Source organism: Tetrao urogallus (assembly GCF_951394365.1).
Source record: "Tetrao urogallus genome assembly, chromosome: 7".
In the NCBI taxonomy this organism is placed as follows: Eukaryota; Metazoa; Chordata; class Aves; order Galliformes; family Phasianidae; genus Tetrao; species Tetrao urogallus.
The window spans coordinates 17,823,609-17,844,714 of NC_136820.1; the positions used below are offsets into that span (position 1 = coordinate 17,823,609).

General features: G+C 38.8%; 1 protein-coding gene across 1 annotated transcript in view; it reads left to right on the plus strand.

Moving 5' to 3' along the window:
- Positions 1-21,106, plus strand: part of RFTN1 (raftlin, lipid raft linker 1) — a gene marked incomplete at both ends in the record, with an annotated part of 83,765 nt that overhangs the window by 14,569 nt on the left and 48,090 nt on the right. Inside the window, one exon of the mRNA XM_079537945.1 lies at positions 13,771-13,957. Within this exon, the coding sequence (XP_079394071.1) occupies positions 13,771-13,957 (187 nt within the window). The remainder of the gene's footprint in view (positions 1-13,770; positions 13,958-21,106) is intronic.

A 21,106-nucleotide genomic window follows, 5' to 3' on the forward strand; every position in this document is an offset into this window, starting at 1 on the left:
TGCCTTGATGAAGCCTTTCAAATGATCAAATAGATAAAATTGTACGTATTCTGTGGGATTATTTTCATTGTTCTTCACCATGTGTTCACTCTTGAATAAAGAGAAAGAATGAAATACTTTATAATTCTGAGACTTTGTTGTCAAGCTGTATTTTTGCACTCCTTGTGGGCTTTGTTGTTTGTTTGTTTTTTTGTTACGGTAAATTCTGGGGAAAGATTGGTCCGCTCCTCAGCAGATATTTCCACTGAACCCTTCCAGAACTGCTGTTGGAAACTCAGACCCCTCTTTGCATTTTTTTTAAATCAGTCTTAGTCATTATTTAAGGATCCTAGCCGTGTGAGGAGACCATTTTTACCAGTGGCATTTTGTTATTAAGAAAGTAACAGGTCTGGCTCTTCTTGACCTGACAGGTTCTAGAAGTGACTGATTCTCTATTTTGCAGAATACACCTTGTAATGCATGGAGGCAACAGCACCTTGTGTATCAGCTGGCACACAATTAGAAGTTAGACCCCCCTTGAGGCCACTTATGACCTCTCCTTGGGTTAGGAACAGTGAGAAAACGGTATTGGCCATGGCACAGACACTGCGCTCTGCACAGTCACAGGAATGTTCCTGAGGTGCTGTCTGTGCTAGCAGCGGCAAGCAAGAACAATAGCGAGCAGTTCTGGTGTTCTGTGTTGGCAAATAAATACGGATTTTCATCCACTACCGTGCCACTCTTGGAATATATTTTATCTTCCTTACATCAGGAACTGAGGATTTGACCTGTTTATTTACTTCTGTATTTATTATGGTATGGGTGAGATTTGTGAAACTATTTCTTTTGGTGTCACTGACCACCTGAAAGGGAACCTGTCCAGGGTGCAAAGAAAGGTTTAGATCTCTAGGTTGTCTTCATAATGCCTTATAATTGCCATCTTTCTACCGCCAAAGAATCCTGTCTGTGTTGGATAGGGCATCTTTTACATCACCATTGCATGCACTTACTACTTTGAGGTTAGGCTGTAGTAACTTCATTAACTCATTCTTTGGTGGCTTTGAAGTTAAAGCAAGTGCTTTAAATGTGCTTTTACTGAAATAAAGATAAAAACGCTTTCTCATAAGCACTGGGGGAAATGCTTTGATATTTTTCAAAAGAATTGCAACAATTATCTTATTGCAAGATAAAAAATAAATTACTATAATCCTACTTTAGTTGTTCCATTCCAGTGATAGTTGATTTTGTGTCCATTTTCCCATGACCCATATTAAACAATAGATTCGCATGCTATCAGTATCACTGTGTGGGAATTCTTCACATAAAACAGAAACAGGCCACATTTTTCTGAAGCAAGGGAGTAGGAGTTCAGATTCTAGAGAGTGACAGGAAAATTTGCTCTAAGCAAAAAAAGCAAGGCGTTTTTGCCAAGAAAAACTTTTTCCTGTAGTAAATCCATCACCCATGCCCTAGCAGACTTGCTTAAAAAAACAAAATAGTACTTTTGGGAAGTGCTTTGTTAACTTTTAACAGCCTTTTCCACTACTCTTTGGCTTTCTCTCAAGCCTTCTTGCCAAGTTGAAGTGATGTGGTGTGTTTGGCAGTGACATGCTTCGTTTAGGTGCCAGTGGTGAGCTATTGCTTGCAAGTCGTTTGCATTACTCTGTGAAAGCCTTATCACTTCTAAATACACTGCTGGTTCTAGGCAGTGTCCCATAGTGCTTTCTGCAAGATTTTGCTTTCAGGTCCTTACTTTTGAAGGGTTTTATTATTATTGTTATTTTTAATTCAAAGGGTTTGGAGGTGGTAGTGTGGTTGGTTTTTCTGCTTTGTTTCTGAATGTTTTTCCTAGGTCAGTTTAAAACCAGCTTGCTAGGACTTTTAAAAGACAATTCTGTTACTTCCAGCTCCCAAATGGTACAGGACAGAAATCTTCATTAGACAAAAAAAGGTGAGGAGCACTCAGCCCCATCCATTCACCTCAGCAACAGCTCGCTTGCCAGGGATCCAGTGCTTGTGGCTTCATATCCACAACAGTGCTGCCTTCTCTCCAGCTCAGAGAATCTGTGGGGTGAGCTGAATGCTTGGCAAAGAAGGTATATTTGAGGCTACAGCAGTAGAGGAGTTGGAGAACAAAAGACTCACCAGTGGGAATCGCTTTTCATTCGTTGTGCTTCTCATTGGGAATGGCTTATGTAGGAATTCGTATAATAGCACTGATTCGGGGAGCAAAAACTTGTTTCAACAAAAAGTGTTATTTTCTGAACTGATTTTCATCTGATGTATAACCAGCTGTGTGTACTGGTGGAGCTGGTCACTCCCATTACGCACGGCCTCTAAAACAGGTTGTCTTTGGTGCAGGTGTAACCCTCCCGATCCCATTTCTAAAGGACATGATCGTCTAACACGTTGCAAAATCATTAATCCACTTGTTTCTTTTAGCTGTATATCTTCTGGAATTAGTTTGTGTGGTTTTTCTGAGGATCACAGATGAGGTAACATGTGCCTCTTCCCCATGCCAAGTTAATCAGGAGCTCATGGGGAGGTTGCTTTGTGTGAATCACTGCCATCCTTCAATTCTGTACATTCCCGCTCAAATCTTTGCACATAAAGTGTGCTTTAGCAGAGAGCATTTCCTGGGACATTTGTAAACAGCGAGGATTGGATCATAGGATCTTCCTCTTGAGACCCGTTCTCCTGCAGGTACCTGGACAGCTTAAGATCCTATGGGATTGGTCCTGTTGGTGCTGCTCAGAGACGGAGGTGTCCATGTGCAGCTACATGTTGGTCTTGGGAGCAGCTGCTGTGACGGCGATATGAGATCTACAGTGAAATTTAAATCCTGCTCAGCTGCAGAAGCAGCTTCTTACCATGAAGTTCTGTTGTTCCTAACAGAAGTATTAACATTTTCACTGATGGGAGAATATTCCCAACTTCAGTAGAGTTAGATGAAAAAAATAGGAGTGTGGGGATGGAATGCTGAGAGGAATGGTAAATATTTTCTGGAGAATGTTTTGCATTGGAGTTCCCAAACATGCATAACAATTGGAAAAGAAGACAGACCTAAATTACTTTTTATTCATTTTTAAAACCTGAGGGTTTTCCTGGGAAACTCTATGGGTTATGTGTGTCAGGATGGGGTTAGATAGGGCCATTTTTTTTCTGTTTATAGTCTAACATGTCTTGTGTTTTCTGAGTGGAGGTGCCCACAGAAGTGTTTATCTTAACATCATTAAGGAATGGTATTTAAAAAAGAAATCCAAACACTTGGCATCTTCTTTTTCTTTGCATTCAGTTTCTATGTCTCACCTATCTCCTGTTTGTATTGAATTTCATCATGTTGCAGTTTCTTACCCAACATAACCAAATCTGGGGCAAAAATCTAATTGAGAATATACCTTCAAGTACCACGGCTTTCTTAGTTAAACAATGCGTGTCGCATGCTTTAGCTGCTGTGACATTGATTTAGTTTTGCCAGGAAAGCTGAAAACAATTTAACCGACTTCTGTAGAAAAACTACAAGATTACCAAAATGAAGAGATTTGATTTAAAAAAGCACCAAAGGAGCCCTGAAAAGTTAAACTTGATGTTCTGTTCCAAACGAAAAAGTACATAAATAGGAAATGTCATCTCTTTATCTAAAAAAAATCAAATATTCTAAGCCAAGAAAAAGATAAAAAGATCAAAGTCACTACTATACTTTACTTATGCTAATTTAAAGTATTAAGTGCTTAGTATGTACTGTTGCTTTTGAAGCAAAAGAATGTTATTAGTTGATGCAAGCAAGAATTGAGAGCATCTGAAACAGGTTAATATATGGTCTTTAGTCACAGGATTGGAAAAAATCCATTTCAAGCTTTTAAAAAAAAATCAAACAAACTTGGCACACAGCATCATTCTGAATAGGGTTTTACAGGATAGACTGAAAATAGCTGTTACAACAGAAGGGGAAAATGCATGTGAAATACTGGAGATTTAATGTGAAAAGGAACCGAAATCACCAGGTTACTTTTGAATAAAGCCTTCAAGCGTTTTGAAGCTATCTATACTTTTTTGTGTATATGCAGTGAAGTGCTATGTATGAAATACATATAGCCATGACCTGCCAGGAGGATTTTGGTTTCCCTGGAGACTATCAGTTCTCTGTTGCACAGGTTGGCTTGGTGAGTGAGAGCTATCTTGATAAATCCAAACCGTTCTCCCCAAGGTTACTAGTATGTCATTGCATTCGGACCTCTGTGTTGAAGGTTGAATTTATAAGTGCAGATGTCTCAGTGTCCTCTGTAATGTCCGGTTATTCAACATGTACCTGAAATTTGCAGTAACTATCTTGTGAATTGGGGAAAAACCTCCTTTATGTAACACTTCGATGGCAGTTTTCTCTTATTGTCTATGTTAAAATCTCTGATTTTAATTATAATTTTCAGTGTGTTGTGCAAAATGTACATCAAATCATAGTGCACATATTCAGTGTCAATTACTGCTGTTGACTTCTTTCTCCACCCTCTTCTCCAAATGTTTTGAAATCCTCTTGTCATTTTTCAGCTTGAAAACTAGACTTCAATCAGATTTATAGTTACTAATTATCTAGTGAATATGGAAAAAATTCCTAATATAATGCATGCAGCCTACTTTGTTCATCTGTGCTTGATTAAGAAAAACCCCAATAATTTCAAGTCTGCTCTCAGTTGGTTTGGATGGAAATATGTAGATTGATGTAATAACCTTTCTGCTTTTTAACTCCTTGAAGAGCCAGCACGTGCAGGGTTTTATTGACAGCAGGATATTTCCAGCAAACTGGAAAGCTTTGAAACGCTAATTCTACTTTTTTTTGTCTAGCAAGATGTAGGTAATTTAGAATTTACTAAGGCATGCCTTTTGTACTATTCCGAGGATATTATTTGTGCTTTTTGCAGCTCCTTTGCTATGGTTCGTGTTTGCTGATTTTAAAATTTGCAGAGTTGGGTGTTAATTCTGTTATATCCTGTTAAATCTGTAATGAAAATTCGCCAGAAATGTGGAAAGAACATCAAAGTGTTCTTAATAAAATAGAGGAGAAGGAAGGGGAAAAGATGGGAGTTATGCCAGGAAAGGAGAAATAGATGGAAAGAGAAATATAGCAGGGAGGGAATTGGAAGTTTTGTAGGCTGCAACGAATCTGTGAAGCTCCCTGGTGTTCATTGCTGTTGCTGCTGAAAGAAAAATAGTAAGCAAGTCAGCTAGAGAAGGCTCAAACAAAAAAAGATGTATCTTTTAAGATCTCAAGTGTTACGCTGCCACTGGCTGTGGGATGTCAGAAGATCTCAATGAAGTTTTTTAACCACTACATGGTTGTTGGGTGGCTCTTCCTTCGCTACGTTTTAAAATGTTTGATTTCTGACTGCTTGCTGTGAGAGCATATAACTTGCTGCACCACTGTGTGAGTGGTGGGAAGTCCTATTTTATGTTTTAAGCTGTTAAAAGGAACAGTGGGTGTTCGGTGTTGGACTTGGGCAGCTGAAGTATCGCTATCAGTAGATAAGCTTGGTTTCTGAAGACTTCAGTGCAAGAACCAGCGCTTCTTGGAAATAGAGATGTGAATAAATGTTCTGGCACTTACTGCAGTTCAGAATTAACCCTTTGTATTTCAGTGTAATGTTTGCCTTTGGAAGCTTATATAGATGTGTGATTAAAATGTTATAACTTCGAATGCTTTCTCCATTTGGTTAGATGTAACTGGCATTTTCTTGGATTTGTGAAAGGTAAATTATCTGTCTTTGCTGTCTCTGTGTTTGCTCTGTATCACTTTAGAAAGCAGAACCAGTTCCTTCCCTTTTGCAGAACAGGATGGAGGGACAAATAGCTAACATTTACTTGAAAGAGTTCAAGAGAGGATAGAATTTGGTTATTTTTTCTGTACACAATCTAAATGAGTAGTACCTCCCCTTCTTCATCTTCTTGCATTTTGTATGTTGCATGGTTGTTAAACCTTGCACCTGGGTAGTGGTCTTCGTTTTGCCCATTTTGCATAAGTCTGCCCACAAGCTAATACATGTAAGTGGTGAGTCATTTAAGAAGTGCCTGCTGATTTATTTAGGTAACTAGATTCTGTTTCGTGGGTGGTTTTTCACACTGTGTGGTGGATGTGATAGCCTGGGCGTGGTGGTTTTTTTTTTTTTTTAAACACCAAAAATAGAACTATTCCATGTATAATCCCATCATGTGCATCAGATGTAGCCAGTTCTTAAGATAGTTATGCTTTCAGGATACAGAAATGGAGCTTTGATTGGATGAAAGATAACCCAAAGATGCTATGAGATTAGACAACAGAACTGATGAGAGGAAGTCGTCTCATCTCATTCCATCTTTGAGCTGTTTCAGTACTTCTTGCTTTGACTAATGCATGTACCTAAAGGAGAGGATGTCCGTGTATGTCTGTGTGTGTACTTACGCGTATAGTCACATACATATGTATGTATCCATGCACTTGCATGCCTACATAAAGGTATTTATATACATACCTTCACAGGGTGTGTACGCAGTTTCAGTCTTTCTCCTTTTTCTTCTCTCTCCCTTCTTGAGATACAGTGCTTGTGCCTTTGAATATTTTTAAGTTCCATTATTACATTTTCGCTAAAAGTAAACAGCAGGAGCTTATTGAATGGTCCTCCTTCATTTAAATTCCTGATTTCTCTGGCATATTCACTGTTACTTTCTTTGGTGGGGACATTTATTGTATTTGCCTTGAAAATTGAAAGAATGTCATTTAGCAAACCAAAGAGCAATCTGAAATATTAACAGCCAGTGCCTTACATCTCTTGACAGCCTGAATGAGAATACATTGAGACTGTTTCATGCTTCTTCAAAGTTTAGGAGCCTCTGTACTCCTCACGGGAGCTCTATTAGAAAAGAAAAAAGATGATAATACAGCATGTAGTATTTTCACTACATAAGGCGGAGCTTTTAACTCATTAAATTCTAGCATGAGCATGTTTCAGTTAATCAAAGCCGTGTAACTCTGTAAGAAGCATCGTATATTCCCTTCTATGTCAGTTGTACTGCTTGAGGCTTTTAGTCTGATAAGCTTTAGCCTAGAAATAATTATTTGGAACTCTTTGCAAAACTCACTAGAAATCTGCTTACCGCTCTGTGTTATTTGAGTTTTATTATTAGTGGTTTTGCTTTTACTTTCATTGGGAGTGCTTTGACTCTTTGGTACATCTTTGTTGTTCTTAAGAATCTACTTGTGGATTCAAGGAGGAAAGAATTGTTAGGGTTCAATGAGAGTCACAACTGCATTGTGTCCCATGCAATTTGTGCAGTGTCAAAGAAAGCTCCTTAGTGTTTTTAACACGGAATTAGATATCTTTGTATTTTTTTGTTTGAAGTTGACACTTCAAACAAATGGAAATGGAATGAAAATAGCCATGTTCTCCCAGGACCAGGCAGTAAGTATTTTGATAATATTCAAGTAACAGTTTGCTTTCTGCTTTCCGAAGTAACAAATTGGCCTTACCGTGCTTTAATAGTGGAAATGGTGGTAGTTTGGATTCCTTCTGCTCTTTCAAACTGTATGGGAGCTGCTGAGTTACGGCCTGAACCTCTGATTGATGACCTGAGGTGAGCCATGAGTCAGCCAGAGGAGCACAGGTGAAGGCAATTCTCCTGTGCTGCTGGAAGGGGTGGAGCCAGGCTTCACCCCTCCTAGACCTATTTAAGAGCTGGCTACCAGTAGGGAAGGATCTCTTCTGGAGATTGCCTTTACTGGTGTTTTGTGAGCGAGCCCAGCATAGGGGTAAGCTTTCTATTTGCTCTCTTTTGTTATCGTAGTCTGCTTTGTCTAACTCTCTTGTTTATTTTGTGATTATAACATCCTAAAATTCTTTGATTATACATAAACCAACTGCAAAATATGGCAGTGAAAAGTGCTTTAGAAATGTTCTTATTATAGTACAGAGAGGATCTTTTCGCGTCTGTTAGACAAAAGCCAGCCCCTCCCAAAAGGTTTTACAGTACCCCCTCCTTCAAGTGTGTGCTGTCACCCACCCACCTCTCCCTGAGGAGCTCAGAGCAGCAGTCGTTTGTTTGTGCATCCTACGTGTCATGAGCATGGGCTTTCTATCTCTGTGCTTGTACCTTCCAGCAAGAATGAAATGCAGGAAATTTTGTGGTCTTAAACCAGATTTATGCATTCACTCGTACACACAGTCAGTGATATGCTCCCTTCCCATGTTATTGTCTCCATTCGTTGTTGCTATTTAGCTTCCTGCCAGCAGACACGCAATTACAGCCACCTCGGTGTGATTCATGAAGCACAACAGAGCAAGCTAATGCTGTTTTCTATGAGGCGGTCACTAAAGGCAGAAGGTAAATAGCCAGATCTATTATAAACCCTGCAGGAAATCAGTGGATGTTGTTGGGTAATGGCTCTATTACCATACAAGTGCAATTCTGCATGTGTCTTTTCATCTTTCGTGCTCATCTGGTTAGGACCATTGATGCTAGTGCCTGGCCCCTGTTGAGTTCTTGAAGGCAGTGCAAGAGAAAGATTTGGGTGCTTTAGAATATTAAGGTTAAGCACTAAGAAACTCAGACCTGTATTTGACCATTTCAGTGAAGAGAAATTAAGTAAATCTAATTTTGGCACTTTGTGACATAGTTTGGCACTTCATGCCAAAGTGCCGTTTGGCACTTAAGATAGCATAGCTATGGTTCAACTATTTGCTAAACAGGATAAAGAAATCAAAAAGTAATAGAATTTCTTTTAGCTGTGGCATTAAGGTACATAGCAGGAAGCGAAATTTGCTGGTTATCAAATACAACAGCCTAAAATAATCTAATTCTGCTCAGGATATCTATTTCAAAAAGAGGAACTGTAGATAGTACATAAATAATAAAGTTGATTTTTTTTGTATTAAGCATGAGGTAATAGATGAAACCATGCTTTATTTTGTAACGTTTCATAAATATCTTTTTTATTTGAGGATGTTGGATTTATAGCATCTCCCAAATGGTTTTAATAGAGAAGATTTAGCCTGCTTGTTGCAGCTGTTTTTTTCTCTTCATATTTGATGAGGATGCAACTACTTTCTGTAGGATGGACCATCACACAGTTGTCAGAGATCTTAGGAGTTATGCTTTAGTTTAATTAAAGGGAAGAGCAGTGTTTGTTAACTCTGTCTTTCAGAATGAGTGATCCTTTGGTCTAAAGACCTTCAGTAGTCCAGTTGGCTGCATACTGAGGAGCTTTGTATGTTGCCACAGCAACTTTCTGCAAAAAAAAAAAGTGATCATTCCTGGGATGAATATTACTCTTGTGGTAGCTTTGCCAAAGCTTTTTGTCCCAAAAAGAAAATAACACAAAATAACCCAAGTCTTTTGTCATAGTACCATGAATTGGGAGCATGTTTCAAGAGAAGGTGGCTGAGGACCTGTGTGGCATCTCCTGACAGCAAAGGCCTCTTTGTCTGCAGGATTAATTGGGCTCTGGTGTATGTCTGATCTCTCTTGCAGCAGTCCATGATGATTTCTTGGAACTCAGGGAGGTGACACTGGTGCTTCCTGCTGCTCACCCATTCCCACAGATAATTTGGGAGAGTTTCTTATAGTTGCTGCAGTAATGCAGTGCAAGTAGAGCTGGATGGAAAGAGGAGCTCATTAAAACAAGGAGGAGGAACCAGTTCTCCTCCATACATGTCTCTCCAGCCATATTTCTCAGCCTACTTTTGTCCCTCATGACCTGTGTGTCAGATTGTATTATCTTTCTCTGCCTTTTGGAACTGCAGAGACAACACTCCACATATATACATGATTGAACCTGTAGACTTTTATGTCAAATCTAACTTTTTATTGATTTTTCTGTTTTCTCTGGAAGATGAGGATAGTGAGTGGGGTGGGCAAATTTTCCCCATTATTGGCAAAGAACGTGCAGGTCCTAAAGCCTGGAAAAGTCATTTGGACCATATAGATGCAAACTGTGTAATGCAGACTTGCTTTTCTTATTGAAAAAAGCTGTAGTTTTCTGTCCATATCTGAGCATTGCCAGAAGTATTTTCAGTTACTGATCAGGAAACAAAGTTAATCTGTCTGATAATCAGTTCCAAAAGCAGCCAGTACTTCTATTTCCTCTTTGAACTTAAAAAAAAAAAAAAAAAAAAAAAAAAAAAAAAAAAAAAAAAAAAAAAAAAAAAACCAACCAAAAAACCCGAAACACAACAACACAGCATTTGTCATTTAAATGTTTCTTACACACACTTTTAGATTCAGACAGAATAAGCAGTAGAGTCTTTGAGGTCAGTTTGCAAAGTGCAACAATAAATAATCATCCACAGAGATGACCGGAGGTCTGGAGCACCTCCCCTGTAAGGACAGGCTGTGAGAGCTGCAGCACTTCAGCCTGGAGAAAAGAAGGCTCCAAGGAGACTTCACAGCAGCCTTCCGATACTTGGAGGGGGCCTAAAGGAAAGCTGGGGATGGACTGTTTGTATGGGCATGTAGTGACAGGAGGAGGGGCAATGGTTTTAAACTGGAAGAGGGTAGATTTAGACTAGATATCAGGAAGAAATTCTTTACTGTGAGGGTGGTGAGACACTGGAACAGGTTGCCCAGAGAGGCTGTGGATGCTCCCACCCTGAAGGCCTTCAAGGCCAGGCTGGATGAGGCTTCGAGCAACCTGGTCTAGAGGGAGATGTGCCTGCCTATAGCAGGGAGGTTGGAACTAGATGATATTAAAGGTCCCTTGCAACCCAAACCTTTCTATGATTCTATGAAATAAGGAAACATGAAACAAAATGTAAAACTTAGAGTTCATTTTGTTTCAAGACCTACATGGATGCTGCTAAAAGAGTTCAGCTTTACTTTTTGGCAAAGTAGAGGCTTTTCACATCTATTATAAGTACTGGAATTATGGAAGTTTTTATTCGGTCATTTATTTGCTCTGCTACTTTACACAATTCCCTATTCAGCACAACTTTGATTTTCGTTTATCTTTTGACAGGGACATGATTAGAATTCTCTTTAACAACTAAACCAAAAAGTTGGCCAGGTTTTATATGAAGTTTTAGGTGACTTCATGAAAATGTTAGTGTTCTGTATTTAAGCTAAAGTAAGGAAAGACTGTATCAATGACTGCCTTTATAAATGAGATGTTTTCAAGTAGGTTGAACCTTAGAAGAATTAGCTGAAGAAATCGCTGAAATCTTACCATTCAAGTTTGAACACGGTTGGAGGATAAATGTGGCTTTCCAGGAATGTGTGATGTCCTTTTTCAAACAACATAATTGTTAGTGCAGCTTAGATGTGCACTATGTACTGTGAGGGTCACAGCTGAGAATGGCTGTTGAGAGCTGAAAGGAAAAAATAACTGAAATTCACTAAGGACAGGGACATTTGGCAACTGTTAGTTGTTGAGAAAGGCATCTCATATTTTTTTCTCATGTGGTATAAACTGGCATGCTTTGAATAATAAATTCGAACCTCTTCCAGTCTCCAAAACAGTGATGAGGCTTGTGCTGGATCACTGTCATGAGCTTCGGGTATTTGAAGACAGGTGTAGTTGAAGATAATCAGGAGAAGACCCATAAAAATTATTTAGAAAATATAAGGGAACAGAAAGCACTGAAAGATCTGGGTCTATGCACTCTGAAGAAGACAAGATTAGGGTGTAATATGTACTGGAGATTGTAAAATATTGATAGAAAAAGTGGTGTTCTACTGAGGAAATGCAACTCTGAACTTCAGAGCAGGGAATTTAGACCGAGTGCTCAGAAAACCCATTGAACAGTAAGGGGAGTGATGTACTGAAAGATTGTGTTTGGGGCTTGTGGAATGGAGCTCCATTTCTAAAGGATTTTAACAACAGAGGAAACAGTCTGTGAGAAATAGCTAAACCAGGACCAGTCCTGACTCTGGGTAATAAAATGGGCAAGCTGGATGATCCCTTACAGCTGTTATCTGTTACATTCTTTTTGTAATCATCAAGTGTCCCAAGGCTCCAATTACATGTGTTTTCACACTTTCCCTTCAGGTTAGCTTTCAGGGATCAGTAGTCACACTCCTATGCTAATGAGTGGACTTCCTGTGAGTTTTAACGTAACGTTACGTAGCGTAACGTAACGTGAGTTTTAAGGCGTACTTAGAAGAGTCGAGATGCTGGGTTTATGTGCAAGGTAAACATGAGTTGTCATAGATGATTGTTAAAAATTGGAGTACCGTTACCAGAATTAGCATTACTGATTAGTGTTTAAGCATTTACTTGTATCCAAGGAAAACTCTCATTTAGAGAACTGTACTGGCCTTCATGTTCTTTTGATTAATTAAATTGTTTGCAACATATTTGGGAGTTTTTGGAGTCTCTGTATCACGAGGGAAAAGGTATTTCTGGCATTGGGGTTTCTTTCCCTGTATTGATCTCCACTAGGGTCCGGTAAGTAGCAGTCAGTTGAATTATTTCTTATGTGGTATCCCTTTTTATGTTTCTCTTGTGATTTTTATGCTGTTATAGAAGGTAGAACCATATTGTCTGTCAGCACACACATTGCCTCCATTTCTTGTTTTGCAGAAATTGAAGTTCTGCATCTTCCAGTCCAGTTCCTGCACAGTCCTTGGTGAAAGCGTTCTGTTGTCCTCCTTTGGAACGTGGTCTTATATAAAGAAAAGGCGTACAAAGCACAGCCATTCTGTTATACTTTGAATTATTTCCCTGTATTATAAGTTTTGAATATTTATTAGTCTTTTATAACCTCTTTCATTATTCATAATGGGTAGCTACAGAATGTGATGAAAAAAGCGGAACAATGAAACCTTATTTTACATCACTGATGTCTTTCATACAAACCATTCTCTGGTAAATTTTTTTAAGGGAAGGCCCAAGCTTGCAAGGTGCTGGGAACCTCTGTTGTGCTTCTTGTGACATCCATCCCAGTGGGAGGGGAAGCTGTTCAGCACCTCACCATACACTGTGCTCCAGCATAGTTAGAAATGAAATAATAAGTAGCTCCCAACAGAGATGGAAACGGAAAGGCAAAGGCCAGGAAGGAAAGATAGCTTTTCAGAGAAGATTTCAGAGTATGTGAAGTTTTACTAATTTAGAGAAAAAGACAGTGAAAGGCTGATTTAAGTGATTTATGGGATTTTCTCTGGAAACCCACAAGACTCCAAGGAGATGCAGGGAATTGCTGTACTGGCTGCCTGTTTTTGAATACATTGAATCTCTGACAGCAGTCAGCATTATCTGTTGCTTCATAGGAAGGCATAACACTCCACATCAAACACATTGGGCATGGATTATTTTCATGCATAGGACTCATTATCATCTCTAATATATACTGGTTTAAATCCTGAGATTCTGTGTTTACTGTCTGTTCTGAAAAGATTTCTTATCACTATGGGTATTAATTGCTCTTAGTATTGTTATCAGTATACCTACAAAATACTCTTTGGATGTATTGGTAGATATTCAGTCTCAGCAGTGTTTTGTCAGTGATCTACAAGTAAAACAATACAACTTTTGTGGAGATGTCTACTTTAGTTCGTTGCTTTTCAATTTGACATGGACAGCCCTCATTGATTATCCCCTTTCCCTCCCAGACCATGTAGGGAATTTGGTTTTTTAATCACACCAGTCTCTTAAGCAATAGAAGTTCTTCACCAGAACAGTGTGCTTAAAATATGAAATACAAAATGGACTTCAGGAAAAGGTTCTGTGTTCATATTGTAGATTATTGTGAAGCTTGCTTAACTCTGAAGAGCCTGGATTTTAAAAAACATGATAGTCTGGTGTAAGATTATTGACCAATTTCTTTTTGTTTCCAGCTGAGCTACCAGGATCATCTGCAATCAAGCTTTCCTCTTTGCGTGATCTTCCAGCTCAGCTGCAAGAATTATACCAGCAGGGCTTCGTCTTGGCTGCTGTCCACCCCTTCGTGCAGCCAACTGATGAAAAAGAGAAAACTCCCCAGGAACAAATCTTCAGGGCTGTGCTTATCAAGAAAACAGAAAGGTAAAGCACTTCCAGTGAACTGAGATAAAAATAGACAATGTGATTTCCTGCTGAGTTTTGACCTACATCAGGAAATTATAGCAGTTTACTGTGCAAAACTTGATTTTTTTTTATTTTTTTATTTTTTTATTTTTTTTTTTTTTGTGTGTGTGTGTGAGTGTCTGTGGGCTTGAATAGGCTTAACATGTTCTTCGTGTTTACAGTTCATATCCAGCTTGGCAGAAGACTCGGGGCATAACAAATTGAAATATGCTGTATATTTTGGGATGTGTTGTTGTCAAAGGCAAACAAACAAACCCTATGCCTGACAGTTTGTGAGGATGGTCTAGTCGGTACCCTTTCTTTTAATAATTAAGACAGAAGAAATATTTGCTCAAAAAAAGACTTTTTCGTGTTTTTGTGTTTAGAGGGTTACAGTTAATGCAATTAATTTGAGAGCCACAGTACTACTGCATTATTTTATCTGTAGACTTTGGGCTTTTCTTTCCTCTAAACAATACAAGTTCCTTTAATTTTTTAATCGACACAAGCTGCTTGAATAAAAAGATACTTTCTTGTTTTGTTCAAAGTCCTAAGATGCATTAATGCTCTTCATAATCACGGTTTGAGGATGAATAAACAAACAGGAGTTCTGTTCTTTTATGTTTTAATCTCATTCTTAAAAACATCAATAGAATGTACTGCTAACTAGTTCAAAAGCAAATTAAAATGGGAATATTTTAAACACAGATTTAGGATTTTTACTTCGCTATTTCAAATACAGTTTAATGTTATTTGGGCATTCATAAAAGCTGTGTTATTGCAGTTATGTTGTTTTTGCACATTAATTGCATTCTCCATTCCCCCCTTTTACATTGACCTTTACTGAAATCCAGGGGATAACTCAGTGTCCACTTGCTGATTCCAGTCTCTGTCTTTCTGCTGCTGTGTGAATGAAAATATTTCGGCTCCTCTTTAAAGCAAAACCACCATTCAGTTCATTACAGCGTGGCGATCAGTTGGTAGGAAGTATGAAGAGGGTCAAACTTCAGTCTGCGAAGTAAGAAGTTCTGTGTTTCATTACCAGATTTGCAGGCGTTAGGTATTTCAGGCAACATTAGCTTCTGAACTAACTTTTAATTGCCTCAACTTGCTTTTAGTTTTATTAATGCAGAACTTTGAGCTGTCTTCCTGATCCTGTTGTTTAAAGGGTTTCCAGTTGTATGGTCAAAACATAAAATGTTTGGCTGAGCAGTGGACTTCTTGAGTAATATTGAGATTGGCTTACCTGTTCATTAGGCCTCGCTTGCCCTGTCCTTCTCTGATGCAGATAATGAAAGTATGTGCATGCCTGACTTTGCAATGGGGTCATAGGACTCAGCATCTTTCAGGACTGAGACATATCAGGGAAAAACAGCGTTGTCCTTGGCAGTCAGAATGTAAGAATGTATTGCCTTAAAGCTAGGGAGCTCAGCATCTTGCTGTTGTACCATATCCAGTGGTTTACATCTGCACAGAATGAATGTGGAATACAAGATCTTAATTGCCTACTCACTTGCTTGGGTGCCAGTGTTTCACACTCTTTAGACAGCTGTAAACGACTGTACAAAATTAAAAACAGTAGAGAGTCTTGAACCAATTAGATTTCCTCTTACGTTCATGCTTCATTTCTTTGCATTCTCTTATCTGTCATTTCTAGCTGCCTGAGAAAAGTGGTAGAGAGTTGGTGCAGTGGGAAAAAACAGAGAAGTATCAGAAGGGGAAGTGACATCAGTTTGGTATTACTTGTAGTTTAAATACTCCTGAGTTTGGCTAAGGGTATGAGAAAAACTGCTTCCATAGTGTGTGAATGTAATGAATCTTTCAATTGTCAAGCACAATGAAGAGAGAAGGATATTCCGTGGATTTCACATGACCATGAACTGTGTAGAGACGTATTGTACTGGAACCATGAATTTATCCAGTTCCAGCAAGAATTGTGAGTGTGGAAAATGTATGGCAATAGGAAAATTTTTAAAAAAGATCTTTCTTGTTACATTGCTGGTAAAAAATAAATGATACTTTTGCCCCTGAAGAATGTCAGGTCTCAGGCATCTGTAGGCTATCTTTGTATAAAACAGCTGAACTCCTGGGTAGTTGTGAAGGTCTGCTTATGACATTTGTTGGTGAGATTAGTGATAAATTCTTTTTGTGAGATTTTGAAGTGTAAGTAATCCAACTACAGTCACAGATTCAACACTCACATGTCAAGTTAAAAGTGGTCTCTTGCTGTTCTCTCTGGTGTGGTGTCAGGCATGCACAGGGAGCCAAGGAGTGAGAACAAGCTCTTTGCTGGGGTGTGGGGCCATCCTCAGAATTCCGTATCCATCTGCAAAACTTCAGGGCTGTAGCTTCTGTCTTACTACAGGTATTTCTTCACAGATGGTTCCAACACCATACGCTTATCTTGCAGGTTGTCCAGCAGGCACCAGGTGTGTTTTTTTCACCTAGTTGTTATTGTTGCCTGAATGGAATGTAAATGGAGTTGTTACATTAGTACTTTTTGATTCAGTAATATCAGTTCTGTGTATACAGAGGTAGAACTGAATAGTTGAACTAGTCTGTCTGCTTTAATCAGTGTTACAACTTTCTATGCCTGTTTTATGGTTTAAAATGAATACTGTCACCTCGCATTTTGAGTTGCTATATTAACACCTAATATTAAGAGGCTATATTAGCTGCAGCAGATGATGTGCAGCAGGACCTACAAGCTGCTGCTATTGTGAGATTTGCAGTGCCTTCATTTGTTAGAGACTAAAATGTAGAAAGGAGCTTGGACATGCTATGCATTAAAATTCGCTGAAAAAAAGTATCTAATAGTGTTGATCCTCCTATTTTGCCATTGTCCTGGAGTTTTAAAACACTCGATGTAGATTTGCAATGTGGTTGCACATTTGCTGCTTTCTTTGCAAGCCACTAGAGTAGTTCCATGTTCAGTCTGTACTAGTATCTTTGTCACTACATTGTTTTAGCTATCTATTCATTAATGGTAAATACGGAAATAAGAGTCATTCACGCTTGAGGACATTTAAGGAAATACATTTCTGACATCTGTGGAAGACACAAATGTTGAAAAGCAAGGTTTGTCCCTTGGAAATGTTAAAAAAATAACCACGGAAGGATAGATTTTTCTTTTTCAAGACAGCAAAACTATCTACACTGCAAAAAGTTCAATTAAATAGATCAAGTAAATGTAGAAGTATTCAATTCCTTAGAGGTACTGAGCTCAAAGATAGTCTGCTGAGTAGCTGAAGGACTCTACCATAGCTCTTGTATGCCATAGCTCTCATATTTATTTAATATAATAGATTTAAATCTATTTTATTTATTTCTATAGCATCTAATTGCATTATGCACGCAGGTCAGTTGGTCAGAGATAGTTTGGAAGTCAAAGAGAGTAATGGAATATTTGAATGTGATTTCTTTCTTCTTCTCTCTCAATTTCAGTGAACTATTAAAAACAAAAAGCAATTGACTATTTTACTTACTGTACTAATTTCTGACGTGCTCAGTTTTCTCAGAGTTGTTGTTTGATAAGAAAATATGCAGAGAGGAATCTTCAAGCCCTCATTTTTACTTTTTTTTTTTTTTTTTTTTCCAAATAAATGCAAGGAAGGCTCCAGATGTGAAGTGCAGCCCATTGCTGATTCACGTTGATTCACACTTGAGAAAAGTTGATTCACGCTGATTTACACTTGAAGACAAGCATTTCAGCAAAAAGGATATATGGTAGTATTATGAGAAGCTGTGATAGCGTGTTTCTCTTGGCGAAGGGAATGAGGAAGGTCAGCTCATTTGTAAGGTCCTGTCTAACAAAAATGAGGTGAACAGCATGCGTGTCGTTTATGTGTCATGGAGGAACAGAACAGGAACAGAAGATCATCAGTTCTTCAGGTGTGAGATAACACTTCTCCTTTTTCCATTTTATTTCCCAAACCCACTAGTTCTAAACACTGGAATCTTGAGTTTAAATGTCTTGTGCACATCAATATTGCTGACAGCGTGCCTGTTTCTTGCGAAGAAATCCCTGAATCAGCCTCTAAACAAGAAAGCCATAGCACAAAGCTGCTTTAATTATTCCCTTCACTGTAGTGACACCTCTGTCTGATGTCGTGAAGTTTAAAAATCAATGTTAATTAAAACGTTTGCACTTCTCTTCCTAAGTACTATGCACAACATTATCTTCTGCTAAGAACTACTGATGTTCCAGACTCACCAGCTGTCTACTTAGAGTAATTCTTGTGTGTTTGCAGATGCTTTATTTTACAGCAGCAGAGTGAAGCGGGAAAAAATGTGGATTCTAGAGAAGTCCTCGTTTCCATGGTTCATGTATCTCTTAACACACATTCTTTTACACATCTTCCCTCCAGTGACTAAAGCAGTGATCAAGGAAATGTTGCAATGCAGAATTAGACTAAATAATATAATTCTTTTGCAGACTTCTATGTTTACCTCAAACAACTTTGCAGCTGTTCTCCTTTACTGTAAAATAATGAGGTGTCAGGTGCTCCATTGATGCGCTTGATGATTCTATTTTTATAATTTCTCCATGTTCATTAATCCCGATGAAATGCAAACTTTTATCACTGGGCCAAAAATAATTGTATTTATCAGCAAAGGAATTTGACAGACTTGAGTTCAAAAGTTTAATGGTAAAGCAGGACTTTTTCAGGGTTTTTCTACTGTTACACAATTTAATTCCAAGTGATTTCTGTTTGTGCTGCTTTCTGAGAAGTTGCTAAATTTTTGTGTCCTTTGCGTTGCTTAAAATCTGGGTTCTGCAAACAACAAGTTATATAAAGGTAGAATTATTTAAATGTGAATACGGAGTATTGAAATGGCTTCAACATGCAAATGAATGAAACAAAATGTTGGTAATTGTGGTGTTTCTTCAGTGCTGTGTTTGCATTTCCAGCAGTCACTGCGCACTTGGTGTTTGCTTAATTATGTTGACTGAATGTTTTGGGCAGCTGAGCAAGGGGAAACCCTGATTTTTTGCATCCAAAAGACCAGCTGTTTCTCTGTCTTTTTCCAGTAATGCTGAACTCCCCTTGCAGTTGTAGTGAACAGCTTCTGTTTCCATGAAGGCAGGAAAACTGTTGTACTGAAGAACTGATGAAGTGTGACAATACATAATCACGTTAGGAAGAGGCAGCAGCCTCTTGAAGCTCGATGCTTCACAAAACATGGGTTGGTCCTCTGGCATTTGGGTTTACACGTTTGCTTTCCAGAGGCAAGGAAAATATTTTGGAAAATATTCAGACAATCTATGAAACTTGTGATTCTTAGATGTTTCAGAAACACCTTCTAGGCTGAAAATGATTTTTTATTTCCGCATGCATTTTTGTTACTCAAAACAGAGAGTTCTTGCTCTGACTTTGTGCAGAATTTCTTTGATTGGGCCTTGAGCCATCACTGTTGCATCTCCTTGGCAAGCCCTCTTTGTATTGCCTTGGATATTTTCTCAATTTCCATGTGGAAAATTTTCATGCCATGTTTGATGCTCAGTGGCGCATATCACTCATCACAAACATGCATGATGATTTGGAGCCTTTCTTGGAGTGCGCAGTGCGCCCTGCCAGCTGCATCTCCATTCCTTTGTTGTCTGCAGGTGTGTCAAAAGCATTCTTCATCCCCTCTTCTGTCACTGATAAAGTTGTTAAACACGACAGGTCCCCAGCAGCAGACCCCTGTGGTACTCCACCTGTTTCTGGTGGACAGGGCATCACCATTAACCAATTGGTTTGTCCACATCTTTTTTTCCAGACTGTAATATCCTAACTTAAATACCAGAATGCTCTTATGAGAACCTACCTAGAGTTCTGCCTTCAGCTCTAGGGCCCCCAACACAAGGACACAGAGCTGATAGAGTGGTTCCAGAGGAAGCCACAAATACTATCAGAGGCTGGAGCATCTCTCCTGCAAAGAAAGGCTGGAGGAGCTGGGCTTGTTCAGACTGGAGAAGGGCAAGTTCAGGGGAGACCTCGTTGCAGTCTTCCAGTAACTACAGGGGGCCTGCAGGAAAGCTGGAGAGCAGCTCTGTCAGCAAATGTAGTGACTGGAAAAGGGATAACGGCTTTAAACTGAAGAAAAAAAACAAAAACAAAACAAAACAAAAAACAAAAAAAAAAAACAAAAAAAAAAACAAAAAAAAAACAGGTTTCTATTATATATTAGGCAGAAATCTGTTACTCAGAGGGTGGTGAGGCACTGGCACAAGCTGCCTGGAGAAGCTGTGGGTGCGTAATCCCCAGAGGCTTTCAAGGCCAAGTTGGATGGGACCTTGGGCAGCTGATCTGGTGGATGGCAGCCCTGCCTATGGCAGGGGAAGTTAAAATCACATGGGCTTTAAGGTCAGTGCCAATCAAAACCATGCTGTGATTCTGTGAATATTATGAGTGTGAACACCAAACATCTTTCCTAGACTGCTGTAAATGACCAGTCATTTTGTTATCAAAACAAGTCAGGTTGGTCATTATTGTTTTGCCCTTGCTAAACCCTTGCCTGTTAACTTCATCTTCTTCATGGGCTACAAAGTTTCTGCAGAAATACAGGATCTCCATTCTAAGGTGTTTCGAAAGAATACAGCCTGAAGAAAAATAACACTGATCTTCTCCAGCACTCTTGTGCTTTCTAGAGCTGGCAAATGTACATACTTCGCTCTGGTACAGTAAGCTATTAGTTTAAATGTAAGTGCATCTGTGTGTGTCTGTATGTATATTGATTTGATTCGTAGGTAGGACATAGGCCTAATTGTGGCAAACTTCTGACCTTACTTTCAAGAACATTAGGATCAAACGCATTTTGTGTGCTAATGCAGTGTGTGTTGTTCTCAGCAGGCTGATTTCAGCTTGCTGGAGGAACAATATTTATTTCTTACCCAAGAGTCAACAGATATCTTCCTTTAGCTCAAGGGACAATGGCTTGAGTTTTTAAAGCCAGTTATTTGTTTCAAGTTCAAAGAAATTTCCTTACAACAACTCCTAACGTTGACCCAAAATAAATGTTCTTTCAAAAGCATTCTCAAAATTAGAAACACTTGTTAAGTGTTGAGGACGTGTTAAGAAAGACTGTATCCATGCATGCCTGAACTTTTCTCCAGAAACTCTATATGCTTCTGTTATTTTTTTT